This window comes from Rhinolophus sinicus, chromosome 4 (assembly GCF_057876585.1).
Source record: "Rhinolophus sinicus isolate RSI-liver-muscle chromosome 4, RSI-T2T, whole genome shotgun sequence".
Lineage (NCBI taxonomy): Eukaryota > Metazoa > Chordata > Mammalia > Chiroptera > Rhinolophidae > Rhinolophus > Rhinolophus sinicus.
In genome coordinates this window covers 30,641,252-30,656,492 of record NC_142504.1, presented here as the reverse complement: position 1 = coordinate 30,656,492, position 15,241 = coordinate 30,641,252, and the positions used below count along the sequence as shown (strand labels likewise).

The following is a 15,241-nucleotide window of genomic DNA, read 5'->3' as shown; positions in this document are numbered from 1 at the left end:
ATTAATTAAAATAGAAGTTTCTGCTCTGTGAAAGACGTTGTGAAGAGAATGAAATGATAAGCCAAAAACTGGGATAAAAATACTATATGCAAAGGAATAGTCAACCCAGGACTCTTACCCAAAACACACAAAGAACTCTTAAAACTCAATAATAAGAGAACAAACAACCCAATTAAAAAGTGGGCCAAACCTGTTAACAGAAACCTCACCAAAGAATATATAGAGATAGCAAACAAGCATATGAAAAGATGCTCCCCATCATATGCCATCTGGGAATTACAAATTAAAACAACGAGATACCACCACACCCCTATTAGAATGGCCCAAATCCTCAACACTGACACCACCAAATCCTGGGGAGGTGGTGCAGCAAACCGAACTCTCCTTCAGTGCTGGTGGGAATGCAACATGGTACAGGCACTCTAGAAGACAGATGGCGGTTTCTTGCAAAACTAAACATACCCTTACCATACACTCCAGCATTTATGCTTCTTAGTATTTACCCAAAGGAGTTAAAAACATGTTCATACAAAAACTACCACACAGATGTTTATAGCTACTTTATTCATAATTGTCAAGACTGTCTTTCAGTCAGTGAATGCGTACATAAACTATGGTTACCTCCAGACAACGGAATATTATTGAGCCCTAAAAAGATACGAGCTGTCAAGCCATAAAAAGACATGGAGGAAACTTAAATGCATGTTACTAAGTGAAAGAAACCACTCTGAAAGGCTACATACCCTATGGTTCCAACTATATGACCGTCTAGAAAAGGGAAAAAATAAGATGATACTATAATGATGGACAGCATCATTATAAAATGTATACAAACCCATAAAATGCACAACACCAAGAGTGAACCCTAATGTAAACCATGGACGTGGGGTGATAAGGATGTGTCAATGTAGGTTGTCAATTATAACAAATGCACCACTTTGATGGGGGGTGATGATAATGGGGGCGGTCATGCATGTGTGCCAGCAGGCGGTATATTGAATCTTCCTTTCAGTTTTGCTGGGAACCTAAAACTGATGAAAACATAGTCTATTAGAACAACAAAAACAAAAAGATCATGGGTAGCTAGGACCATCAAGACGAACCTGATTGGGCAGTCACTACACATACAACTGTATAAATCTCCCTTTCTAGAATCCTTGAAGAAGGTTGGAGTCTCTTCCTTTCTATTTGAGAAAACTGCAGGTCATACAGGTCGATGTGGCCCAAGCCATGCCTTTTCCCAGGGCAACAACCCAGGCAGTCAGGTTGCCAGGGTTTCTCAATCTTGGCCCCGTTGACATTTTGAGTCAGATCATTCTTTGTTGTAGGGGGCTGTCTGGTGCCTTGTAGGATGTTTAGCAACATCCCTGGACTCGACTCACTGGATGCCAGGAGCAACCCCCGCTCCCAGATGTGACAACCAAAAATGTCTCCGGACATTGCCAAATATCCCCAGGGAGCAAAACTACCCCACCCCCAGTTGAGAACCGCTGCTTTAGACGGTGCCGCTCCACCTGCTCATTCATGCAACACAATGGCCTGGGGGAAGCCTATCATGTACCAGGCCCAGTGCCAGGCACTGAGGAGAAAATGCCAAATACACCCGAGGTCCCGCCCCATGGGAGGAAAGATGGGCTTATCAACAAGTGAATGGTATAAAGTGTGTGCTGATCCGTACTAGTGTCACAAGGCAGAGAGGAGGCAGAACTAAGATCATAATTCTGCAGGAGCTGGGAGTCGCGGAGGCAAGGTCTTTGGAGCTGGATCACTTATTATTGATTATAGCAATGAACACTGACCCGCTAACTGTTACTGGGCCCTTACGGCGATGCTAGGCATCGTGCTAAGAGCTTTACATCTGATCTCATTTAAACATCACTAAAACTCTTCCAGGTGAAGAGTCATTAATAACCCCATGTTATAGATGAGGACACGGAGGCATTTTAGACACTTAGTCTTAAATGAGTAGTAGCATATCACAGGGCCAAAAATAACCCTGGGACCCAGGTCGCTTTGACACTAACTATGATACAAGAATTTGGCAGCAAAGATGGGGGACTTTAAGTTATCCTTGTGAATCGTGCTACTGGACAACACTGTAACTCAAAGTTATTCAAAATAAAGTCTTTTTGATTTGGCATTATGATACATACATGCCCAAGGTTCAGTAGAAGGCAGGTCTGCCTAATGCAGAATATTATTCTGCCTAATGCAGAATATGTGCTGAACTCAGTCTCAATTTTTTTTTTAAAGCATCAAGGTTACAGTATAATTAGGAACCAGCTGCAATTGTAATTACTGCTTCCAACATAATTTGTTACATATTAGCAAGTGTCAAATTACTACTGCTCCTTAAATGAATAAAAACTGATTGTGCTGTTCTGAAGACTGGGATGTGTGTTCCTGGTAGGGAACAAAGGAATATAAAAAGTATATGACATATTTATAAAGTGCTGAAAGGTTCTACTTAGGAGATCACAAATTGCTGGAGCCCAGATAATGCCACAGACGTTAAAATGGCTTCTGAGAGAGAATAGCTAACTTAATAAGTGCAGAGGAAAGCAGCAAATCAAAAGACAATAGAAAAGTTGCTTCCACTAAATAATACCTTACTTGTTCACAATTCTGCTGTACATCAGCATCGTATAATTGCAGAATAGTCAAGAACCCCGGGGGAAGCCAAAAGAAAAAGACCAGGAGCCCTAAGCACAGCCAGATTCTTGTCCCACAGATTGTACAATTTCATTCGAATGAGCCCTCCTCCGCCCTCTCCCACAACCCGCGGACTTGTGACATGACTCTGAGCAACTTGTCTGTTTCAAATCCACAGCTCACACTTCCATAAAGCTTTCTGTGTCCCAGGCCCAGGTCTGAGCTTTATAAAACAGGAGCACACTGACCACCCCAATAGCCTTAGGAGGTAACTACACATATGCCCCTATTGCTGATGAGGAAATGGAGATACAGAGAGGTTGAGTACCTTTCCCAGAGCCAAATATGAACAGAGTCCATGAGTTCAACCATACGTTATCTGGCTGTCAGAGGAAAAGGGGTTGAGAGAGCAAGAGAGCCCACAGATTAAAAGAAAATTAAGACATATCAACCAATTGCAATGCCTGAGCCTTATGTAGATGACAATTCAAATAACTATTTTTTAAAAATTATAAGGCAATAGGGGAAATGCGTAAAATGTGTACAGAACAGAAATTTGATGGCACTGGAAAAAAAAAATCACTGAAATTTTTTTAGGTGTGATGATATTTTCGTTAGGCGTTTTAAAAATCTGTTTTAGAGATACAGGCTGATATTTACAGATACCATGATACAATGTTGGGCATTTGCTTTGGAAAAAACGGGGGGATGGAAGGAGAGAGGGTATGGTATAAATAAAACAATATTGGCCATAAACTGATAATTACTGATACTGGCTAGATAGAGCATAAGGGTTTGTTATACTCTTCTATTTTCGCACATTATGGAAAATTTCCATAATGAGAAGTTTCAAAAATGCTGCTATTCTTTTAAGGCCTACATCAAATGGCAATTCCTCCAGGAAGATTTTCCAGATTCCCCTCATAGACTGCTATTTGTACCTATTTTATGGAGTTTGCAATTTGACATTTAAAGTCTCACTATTGCTAATCATTAATATGACCTATTTTCTTATCTATGTGTGTGTGTGTGTGTGAGAGAGAGAGAGAGAGAGAGAGAGACAGAGACAGAGAGAGACAGAGAGAGACAGAGAGAGATAGAGAGAAAACACGAGAATAAGAATTGAATGAAAGTAGCGCAATTTGGGATAGAACCTAGCAGTGCCTTGCTTCCCAGTGACTTGTGTCCTTTCCATCTTCACAGCGGCCCGCTGACTGAGTCATCAGACGACAGCTGAGCCCTAAAGAGAGGCTCTCCTGGCTTTCTGAACTAATCAGATTTCCTCTTAAGAATGTGAACCAGCAGAGGGTCTGGCTGAGCTGGCAGCAGGTCCCACTGGCTGCTGATGTGGCATTAGTGAAGGTTCATGACCTCCTGGGGCTGAACAACAACAAAAGTGAAACTGGCTCCCTACCTTTCATCCTATATCAAAATAATTGCAGATAACTAAATTTAACATTCAAAAAGAGAGAGAGCTAGAGAGACTTACGAAGAGTACTGGAAAAACACAAGTGGTTTCTTATGTCATAAAAAGTGAGGAACCTGTGTTTAAACATGACAGAGAACCCAGAATCCATACAACCCAGAAACTGTAAAGGAAAAGATTAATAAATGTAGAGCATTTTTTTTAAGTCAAAAGTATGAACCAGTTAAACATCAAACAACGGCAACAAAATAATGTGTAACAGGACAGAGGGCCAAGGTTCTTAATTTTAAAGAGCTCTTTAAAGAACAAATCGATGTGAAAAGGCAAATAACCCAGTAGAAAACGGGGGAAAGGTCAGGAGCAGGCTCTTCTCAAACTGCCGGTGGACACCCAAAATGGACTAACAGAAATCTCCAAGAAGCACCATAGAAAGAGAACCAAAGCTGAGCTTTTACTTCTGGAACTGAGATGAAAAACAATGCGAGAAAGTGGAGTCCTCCAACACATAGTCAACTTCATCCTGCAATAAAATAAGTGTGTGAATACTCACAAGGAATGAACGTCCCTGCCTGCGGGCCTGGCAGAGTCAGATAAGAGACCTTATATGTCAGCAGCCTTTCCTTTCAAGCCACCTCCACGACCCCGTTAGCTAGATTTAAAAGACGTATCAACCAAATGCCATGTGTGGACTGTGTCTGAATCTTGATTAGAACAAACCAACGGTAAAAACTATAAACTTAGGATATGGGTTTTAACATCCTTACAGGTGCTTCAGGGAGTGGGGAAATAAAACCAAGACCTCTTTTCTTAAAATGGATGGGAAGAACTAAATAAACAAAATGTGCCCACCAATTTAGAGAAATGACAAGAAACATTCCTATCTCTGACAGCTCTAAGCTAAACAAACAAACCAGGCTTCCCTTTTTTCCTGCTATACTTTGCCATAGCTTTATGGCGAGGAATTTGAACAGGGGTTGGATAAGTCCCATTCACAAACAGCTGTGAAGCGCATGAGAAGGGAGTGAGTGCTCTCCAACAGCCAAGGTCAAGGACACATGGGCGGGCTAAGGAGATTAAATTCCATTCTGTAGGCAACATGAAGCCACACTGTGTAGCAAGGTAAACCAAAGAGGGCAGTGCAGTACAGTGGTTATGTGCATGGACTCAGGAGCCAGGTTGCCCCTTTCAAATCATAGCTCTGCCACTTGTAAACTGTGTGACCTTGGACAAGTCACGTAATGTCTCTGCCTCACTGTATACGTGTTTCCCCATCTGTATAATGAAGACGGTAACAGCACTTACATGTCATAGGATTGTTATGAAGATTAAATTACTTCCTATACACAGTGCCTAGAACAGTGCCTGGCTTTCATAAGCGCTATATAAATGTAAGCTGCTGTTTTTATTGCTATTTGCACAGCTTTTCTGAGCCTTAAGTTTCTCTGTCAAAAGAGGTTACACCTTCCCTGCTACCTTGTAGGTGATTATAAAGATTAAATAATGAAGCTTGGGTCTTCACATTATCTGGCTATTTTATTCCCCATAGACTGAGTTCTTGAAAACAAGTCCAATAGCTTACCCATTTGGGGAAGCACAGCACTAGCATAGGAGCTGGCAGACGGTTGGTATCAATAACATACTCAAATTCCTTTTTAAAAAACTGTGACGTGCTCTACCCATGAACATAGTACTGCTACTAATGTAGCAAGAAGAGCCAGTCGTAGAAGCTTCCTTTGACAGTTCTGGGCTGAATGGAGTGAAGTACAGGGAAGAGACCAAAAGGGAAGACCAGCTTGGAAGCTACGGCAACACTGTAGCTAAAAAGCAATGAAGACCTGAACATAAATGGAAGAGACAGGACACACCTGCTCAGGGAAGCAGAAGGGTTTAACTGACCTATCTCTTTGCCCACATCCAAATTCCTGCCAATAATGTTCTCTCCTGGCTGCCCACAACAGGTACGTAGGAAAATTAAGTTCCAGGCTGAAAATGAGGAATGACCAAGAAGATTAATTCAATTCTAGGTAAGTAAAGTTGGACATATCTTTGAGACAGACAAGTTGAGATTTCCAACAAACAGCTGAAAATGCAAGGCTGGTGCTTGAGGCGCTAGCATGGAGCCATCACCCTTCAGACGGAAGAGGATCTCGGGCAGAGCCTTGGGGGACACCAACATTTCAGGGGGAAGCAGAAGGACCAAAAGAAGGCTGCAAAGGAGAATAAAGGCATACTATGAGAGTTAAGAGGCCCACCATGAAAGGGTATGAGGACAGCTGATAGAAGGCATTCCAGGAAAGAAGGGGTGTGATACAGGGTCCAGAAATGAGGCCAGAAATAAGGACAGGCCAACAGGTTTACAACTGAGTGACCTTTAGGAGAGAATGTCGAAAAAGAGACCAGGCATAAGTTCAATTTCAGGAACTTTAAGTATAAGCAGGCAGTAAATTAACGGAGAAAAGTACGACCCCTATATAATAATCACACATTCCCTTAAATAGTAATTCAGAGATGTTTTCCAAAACAACACTCCGGCCCCCAATGTGGAATCAAAATGAGCCTGCAGAATCCAAAAATGTATACTGAATTTTGTCACTGTGTATTTATTGTGCAAAAAGTTGAACTGACTGACGACAACCAATTCAAAAGGTGCTGCACCCTTGGTTTAGAAAGGCAGCTACATTTAATGACACAGGACCCAGGGTTCCAGACCAAGAGTCTTCAACCTTGAATGTGCATACAATCCCCTGGGGATCTAGTTTAAAACTGCAGACTCTTTGGCCTGGGGTGAGTCAAAAGATGCTGTGACTCTAACGAAAACTCCCAAGTAAAACCAGTGCCGCTGGTCCTGGGACCAAAAACTTCCAGGAACAAGGCTCCAAAACGACCACTCAGTGAATGTGATGATTGAAGCAGCTACACTGGGTAGCCGTTCTTGTATTCCATGGACCCTACGCTTAAGAAAAGCGCACCATGTTTTGTTCAGGTAGGCCAAATAGCTATGTCCCCTACTTTTCAGTTAGGTAGAAATGTCCCACCGTCTCCAACGACCATCTCTTAATATCCCCTCAGCACTTCATAATTCCCCAAGTGCTTTCCCACGTTGTATTTCATCTGCTCATCCCAGATGTCAGAAATGGTCCCTGTTTTCCGTACGGTGATACTAAGCACCTAGAAAAGTTAGACCTGTCCATGTTCTCGGCATCAGTGAAGGCAGCGGGCCTCCAGCCCAGGTTCGCATGCCTTCTAGGCAAGGGCGCTTTCACTAAACCAGAGCTGTGGATTAAAAAAAATAAAAAGTTCTCAAAGCCTCTTCCCACATAAGAGAGCAGCTGTGTGCTGACTGAGCAGTCGGGGGTCCTCTGCAGCTCAGCCGACAGCTGTGGCCTGGATCAGACATATGCACGTCACATGTCTAACTCGGAGCAATTACCAAATGTGTACCTGGAGTCACAGGCCTGTTCACATCAGACTTAGGATGGGGTTCAGGACACGTTACCTCAAAATATAGCACCTCCGCGTACTGAATATCTTATGCTGAAGCAGAGTGAGAAGACAGCAGAAGCGGGAAGGTCATTTTGACCTCGACCCCAACCACCAGCACACGCTCCTTCCCGGAAACTAGTCATAAAAACTCCCAGGTGAAAGGTCTCCCTCCCTGTATCAGGAGGAGGGAACACATTCTTATCCTCGGAGATGGGGAATTGGGGGCTGAGAAATCTGTACAAACCAACCTTGTTAAACTAACCCTAGTCTTCCTCATTTCTTCACCACTTACTACCCCTAACCTGACTTTGACTTATCAATTCTTCACCCATTTACTGTTTCTTTGTCTAAAAGGAATAAAAGCCTCCACTCCTTCGTGGTCTTCATTCCCTTGTGAAGGCTCCCAGGTATGTGCAAAAATTCAATAAAATTGGTATGCTGTTTCTCCTGTTAAGTTGTTTTTGTCAGTTGAATTTTCAGACCCAGCCAAGGACCCTAGAAGGGTCGAGGGAAACTTTTTCCTCCCCTACACTTACTTATGTTTTCTAGACTTATAATTGTCCTACAAATTTTACTGCACAAGTCTGAGGCAAAAGATATTTTACCATAAAACAGTAAGTGTATCTTGAAATATCTGCCTCATATCAAGTCAACAGTTTTCATAGATAACATGTGGAAACTGCCTACATGTGGAAATCAAGACAAAGCTACCAGCCTAATAACAGTCATTAAATAGAGTGGTTTATTTAGGTTGAATTGCTAAGAATTTCAACACTGCCTACTTTGCTATGTTGTCAGCACCTAAAGTCAAAAGGAACCATCCAGACCTATTTTCACTCATGCAACAGCACAGCAAATTTCCAAAGGAAATGGCGAGTATGAGCAACTCTCTCTCTTAAACGTTTCCAATCAACAAACCAGACCACCACTCTACAAATCAGCCACTGAGAATAATTCTGAGCTAACAGACCTAAGCTACCATTAACTGGGTCGGTTTGACCCAAAAAGAGGTCTGGTTAAACAGGTGTCGGGAAAGAGCCAGGAGTGCAGTTTCCAGGTGCTCGCCCTCACGTGGAAAGGTGCTCAGTCAGGTAGTAAATGGCCATCAACTGTAATGATGGCCATCAGCTGTGGCTAGTTGGCCGTTAGCTGTAACCAGTGAGCCATTGGCCACTAATATAACTGCTGTGGCTACGCTAGCAGCAAATGGGGGCTAGCAAGAAGATGGTGGCTGAGCTAGCAAGAGCAGATTGTGAGAAGCAGATGCCGCCAGTGAGACTATAGTGGTATGACTCCCCTATCAATGGCTCCGTGGGTGTTCCTTTTTGGCCTCACCATGTCCTGCGTTCTTTATGTGGGGAGCGGGACCAGAGACCCCGCATGACGCCCTGCGTGACACAGGCCACAGAAAAGGTTTGCTCAAGTGCTGTTAAATATTTTGCTGAGGGCATTATGTCACTGTGACAAGGCACACACTACTTACTCCCATGCAGAATCAACATGTATCTGCAGACGCATACATCCCTCTGTTCTAAGAACCCACCAAAGGCAGCCAAGGAAACACGGCAGGAAGGATAGGTGCTTATGAATCAGTAGAGTAGGAAAGGACCATGCTCTGTGGGCCTAGTCCTCACAGATAGTGGAGAACACAGGAAGGAATAATTCCATTTAAGAGTTCATGGGACAAAAAGTCAAAGAAGCAGAAGGAGTCAGAGCCCCCCCCCCAACCGCAATTTTATAAAAGACGACAATATCCAAAAAGACCTGCTCCCTGATTTTCTTACACTACACATTGACTTACAACGCTTCCCACCTTCCTGTTCTGTATTTACTAACCAACGCTTGTAAAGCTATGGGACCTCAGTTTGGTAGGAAACACACCAAATTAAGGTTGTCAGGGGAAAGGCTTTGCAAGTTTTCTCTCCTTAAACACCTACTCTGATCTGGAAAACCACTTCACAGGAGGAAAAAAGGAGCTTTTAATCAATCTGGTGATAAAACCTATATTCTAGGATAATTACAAAACTGTATAAACTTGATGCCTAAGCAGAAAGACTGAAAAGAAATTGTCAAGAAAGAAGAGAACTTGTAGGGACCCCTACACACCCTTCCCTGAATTGACATACCAGAGATTTTCATTTATCTCACTGCATTCCTTCCTTATCCCAAGAAGGAACCACCAGAGGATCAACAGAAGCAAAGAGCAGGATAACATCTAGAGCAGTGGCCTTAGAAGCACATTTGATTCCCGGGGGGGGGGGGGGGGGGGAAGCTTTTAAAAGCCTTGAGGCTCAGGCCACACTTTAGACCAATTAAATTAGAACCTCTGGGTAAGACCCAGGCAACAGCATTTTTATATGACCATAATATGCTGACACCCCCTGGCCTGCAATATGCAAAAAGCAAAGGGATTTCAAGAGAATGTGGGCCAATTACAAGTTTTTCTGGGATACCATTTCGTCACCCGATAAAAGTGACGAATCTTCTACCCTCCACCATGCTAAACTACAGGGAAGACAATATGGTAGACAGACCTGATGAGGGAGAAATGAGGATCATTGTGTTATATAAAACCCAAGGCCTATCCACTGCCGTCAATTTAAGAAACACTAAATCTAAACATCAGTGAAACCACAGAAACATACCATCATCTGCGTAGCATAAAACCAACTCAAGAATTCATTCCCGCCTAGCACAAAAACTGGTCTGCTCTATTCTACTACCAAATGCAAACTGGTCTGCTCTATTATATTACCAAATGCCTGGCAGTTTTTTACCATAAGGGAGAGGAAACCTTCAATCTGAAGAATATCCTTAATAAACTCAATCACATTTGATCCTCAAAAACAAACCTCTAAAGAGGGTCTTGTTATAGATGAGAAACATGAAAAACATGGAGGTTAAGTATATAGCCCAAGTACTAAATAGTGAACATTCGGGTTAAAATTTTTACAAAGGTATGTGATGGTGATGATAGCTGCACAACTCTGTGAAGATATAAAAACATTGAATTGTGTACTTTCAATGGGTGAACTGTATGGTATATGAATTATATCTCAATAAAGCTGTTTAAAAAAGATATATGATAATCTGTGGCCTGCACCATCTATTAGAAAAGCCACTCAACCAACTAACAATGCAGTGGAGCATATACCAACTGCCAGAGCATTCTACATATACAACGTACTGGGCTGTAATGATCAGGAAATATGCATGTCCACCATTGATGGTGTGTGAACCCTTACATGTACCTTTGCAAACGGAACTCTTTTTAAGGCCTGGTTGGAGAGGAATTCAGAGCAGAGACTCTGAACACAGACTGGAAAGGTTCCAGTGCAGGCTGTATCACTTACTCACTGTACAACCTTAACAAAATTACTTGATCTCTCTGGACCTCAGTTTAAACGAGGACAAAAATAGAAGGCACCTACTTCTTGGTATTATGAAAATTAACTGAGGAATACTTATAAAGCACTTGGGAAAGTGCCTGGCACCCAGTAGGCACTATGTAAGTGGTTCTTAAATAAAAGTCTGGTTTACACTGAGGCCCCTAATTTCCCCTCCTAAGCCATCTCCCCATCGCCCATATATTCTGCCCTCCACCATGCTAAACCAAAAGGCAGACAATATGGTAGACAGGGTAAGAGCATAGACTCTGGAGCCAGACTGACTGGATTTGTGCCCAGCTCCTTCACTTCCTAATTATCAGATCTTAGGCCACTTACATCACCTGTTGGTGTCTCAGTCTTCATCTGTAAACCAGGGATGATACCATATACCTCATCGGACCATAAGAAGCACTGAGTTAATAATGAAAAGCACTTAGAACCAAGTCTCATATCTCATAAGCACTCTGTAATTGTTAGAAGCTCTTTGATTTGTTGTAGTACCTGCTATCCCCTAACTGTAGTATGTGCTCTCAATTCTCTGCCTTGCATTTGCTGTTCCCTATCACTGCAATGGGTCTTGCCTCTTCCCCCATCCATTCCTTCCTACAAAAGTAAGCAGGAGAGAATGGAAGCTTTTTGAGTTCTTCTCGCAACACCAAGAGGTTTAGATCAATGTTACTTCATGGGGAAAAAAAATACCTCTTGCATCATTAAGCATTACTCTTCACGTAGAAATTGAAACAAAAAGCAGAGTAAAGACTAGGTTCTCAGCCTTCCTATTTAATAAGAGGTAGTTACATTTGAGTAAATGAAAGACCAAGGAAACTAATAAATGGACAAGAGATCAAGGCACTGCTAGTTGTGGCTAAGTTCATCCAGAAACCAACAAATCCGCTTAAATACTCAAACAATTCCCCACACTGAGTGCTGGCATGCACCGACAATTGCTGAGTTCAAGAATCTCGGCCCAATTTCTTAGATACTCCATTGACATGAGCTTCTCTCCTCAGGCTCCTAAGTGTTAAGAGGATGAGATTGTTAAGCCTCTGGCTCTGTGTTCAACATGGAATAATACTATCTGCACTCCAGAAAAACAGCAGAAAGCATGACCAGTAACTCGTGCTGCCCATCACTGACTAGCAGACAGAATTACCCCACAAATATAGTGACCAAAGGCCACTACGTAAATAAGGGGCACTCTTGGACTACAGGAGACCAGAACAGCTCACGTGGGGGCCTTTTAAGAGTACGTTTACTGTACTGCCCTTGAGTTGCAATGACGGACATGATAAGAAATGGCCTTAGGGAACCCACAGACATGTATTTGTGGTCACGAGGTAGCATGTAACACAGTTCGCTCACAGCATGTAAAAGGACGTAGGGAGAGGCTGCCCTCAGATAGCAGTACAAGGAAACCTCTCTCGTAAGTAACTTACCTCACTGATTGTTTCCTCTTTGCTTTGGCTACTGGAAAATTCAGTCACCTCTAACAAGTACATCTGTATTTTCTGCTAACCTTAGTCCTGGCTTCATCTTACTTTCCCTTTATCCTATTTTTCTCAACTACTCTGACTTGATTTTTATGTCCGGTTGGATTGTAAATATATGTATATGTGATGTGAGCCATCAAACATCCTGAAAAGAGGCAAGTTTAAATGAATGAAAAAAACAAAAACACAAGTTCCCAAAGAGTGAAAATGAAATCTGTCATTTTCCCTGACTCTCACTACTTGGCTAAAATTCAAATGCACTTATTGATATGATGTGACACTTTAATAAAAACACAACCAAAAAGTTAAACCTGCCTCCATGTCACTTATTTTACTTCATACTAGCTAATCAGTCTTATATCCCAATTATATGCAGATTTCTCAATCTAGGTTGCTCAATTATTTTACATCCAAATTAAGTAAATTTATTTAGTTCATCTACAGGTATAGAAAAATGACAGTAAAGTATGGGTATCTACTCCCACCTGGAAGACGTCACCTGGAGGGAACTAATTCACACCAAGCCATATAATCTGATTTCACCCAAATGTAATGCAAAGAAAAGATCAAGGGCCACTATGCTTGAAAGGGTTAATGTGGCTTCCAAAATGACTCCCTGTGATCTTCAGAGAATCTTCATGAAACAGTTACATATACCTGTGTTCACACACAATTCTCCCACACACACCCAGAGCACACTCCTGTGGATAGAACTCAGAGTAACTACAGAAAAGAGAAAGGCCACTTAGGACACATAGTTTAAGAACATGAAGAAGCCTGCAGATTTTGGGAGCCTGGAGAAACTTAAGTCATAGAACAGCATTTAAATATATTTGTCTGCTTACAATTTCCATTGCAAATGTGATTAGTTTGCTTGAATAAACAGGAATATGATGTGTTGGCCATGTTTTCCTCCTGAGGGTTATCACAGAGTTTTGATTAAGGACAAATGTTTGAAATGTTGGGTATATTTAAGTTCACTGCACTTAAAATGAGCTAAGAAGTTGTATAGGCTTGATTAAAGGGCTGCCTTCATGAACTTAAAATTAAAAGCAATAAATTCCAATGATTCAAGTGATTGGGACTAAATATGGTATTCTGCCAGAAAAGTTGAAATGGAGTCCAAAGAGGCTGAAATGGTGTCCAGGTTTCAAGAAATGGTGAAAGAGGAAAGGTCAAGCTGTCGGAGTTGCCTTTCCTCTGGGTTAGTGAATGATTCACATTACGCAGAATTCCTTTTAAGTAGAACTTCACAGGAGTTAGAGGCTCCCAGGACAATCTGTTTTGTCATTTCTAAAAAGAAGCCTCTCAAACGCTCAGAGGCCGGTATGTAAGTGTTGTCAGATGGGGAGAGTGGGGAGAAGGATGAGAAAGGTGGGGGTTGCGGGGTGGGGGGGGTCCTCTGAAGTTTGTCCGCAGACTCGCGCAGGCCAACTCTCCCAAGCCATCTCCAAAACGGAAGTCAAGGTGACTTCCTCACCCGCGGGAGGGCGGAGTCTTTGAAACCTAAGAGGATCAGGCTGCAGCCCCGGCTGTGCCCCCTGAAAGCAGCAGCCCGGGTCAACTACAACCGGGGTCAGGAGCAGGATCGCGCTGGGGTGGCCCAGGGGACCTACTGACCCTGGTCCCTCCCCCGCCCCAGGCGCACCGGCTTCTCCTCGCCGGCCTTGACTCAGCCCGCCTGGCGCCGATCAGGCACCGACTCCCCACCCGGGCCAAGTGGGAGGGTGCAGCCTGCAAAGTTTCTGCCGCAAGGTCGGGCCTCGGTCCCCGCACGGGCTGCCTGTCCTGCCCGGGAGTGGTGATCACCTCCCTCCTCCCGCTGCTGCAAGGTGGAACGGCTGCCCCGCGCCCCTTTCTATTTGCTTTCCCCGTTGCACCAACCGGGCACGTGAACGCCCGAGCCTAAGCGCCTCCGGGCCGGATCCGGCCAGCGCGTTCCTCCGGGCAAAGGGCCGACGCTTACCTTGGCGGCCGCCATGCTTCGCTCCAGGTGCGGGCGGCTGCGGGATCCTCTCCCCCGCGCGCTCGCACTGCAGGCCTGGAGGCTCACTTCCCGACCTGGCGGCGGCGGACGCGGCGATACTGCCCGGCGGCGTGCGCGCCCGGCCTGCTTCCCCACGCCCTCCCGCCCGCGCGGGTCATGCGGGCGCCGCCAGCCCATTGGCTGGACCCAGCCCGGGCCGCTGCTGCGCGCGTGATCCACCGGGCTCTGCCCTGCGGCTGGGGCGGGCCTGGGTCCGCGGGCGGTGGAGTGGACGCCGGCACGTGACCCCGGCTGAGCTGTCCAGCAGCGGCGACCTGCGGGGGCTGAGAAGCGGGAGGGGTGCCAGCCTGTCTCCGGGGGGCAGTTGGACTCCTAAGGGCTTCAGCTGGTACCAGCGGCTACTTACTACAGGGTCCCCAAGACCCACAAGAGGTCACACAGCCTAGGAAAGTTGAGAACTACACTGTCACATGTTTAGCCAGCTTTTCCATGTCGGTTCCCTTTCAAGAAACTCCATTCAGCATTGTCATATAATGGATCCAAAAGCATTGACCAATTGAAGGGAAGATAGCAAAGTCATGTCCCTGGCAATCCCACTTGTAGGTCAAATCTGGAAAACTAGATGTACCAAACAGATGTATATAGTGCAGAACATAGATTTGTGAGGCTACATTCCGGACCTGCATATTGGGTGGATGTAGATGTTGGAAAGGACGGTAGAGGTTAAAAGATCCACCTCCCCACTACCCCCAAAAAAATCCCCTACTACAATAAATAGGTGAAAATCTTAATGGAAAAATGAAATGTATCACCT

At 44.0% G+C, this 15,241-nt stretch overlaps 1 protein-coding gene across 2 annotated transcripts in view; it reads right to left on the bottom strand.

The window, feature by feature from the left end:
• The window catches only part of SLC25A13 (solute carrier family 25 member 13), a 178,512-nt gene extending 163,893 nt beyond the window's left edge, over positions 1–14,619 (bottom strand). For both annotated transcript variants that reach the window (XM_019729757.3, XM_019729758.3), the window contains exon 1: positions 14,407–14,619. In XM_019729757.3, the coding sequence (XP_019585316.3) occupies positions 14,407–14,604 (198 nt within the window). In that variant the 5' untranslated portion in view covers positions 14,605–14,619. The remainder of the gene's footprint in view (positions 1–14,406) is intronic.
• Positions 14,620–15,241: the final 622 nt, after the last annotated feature.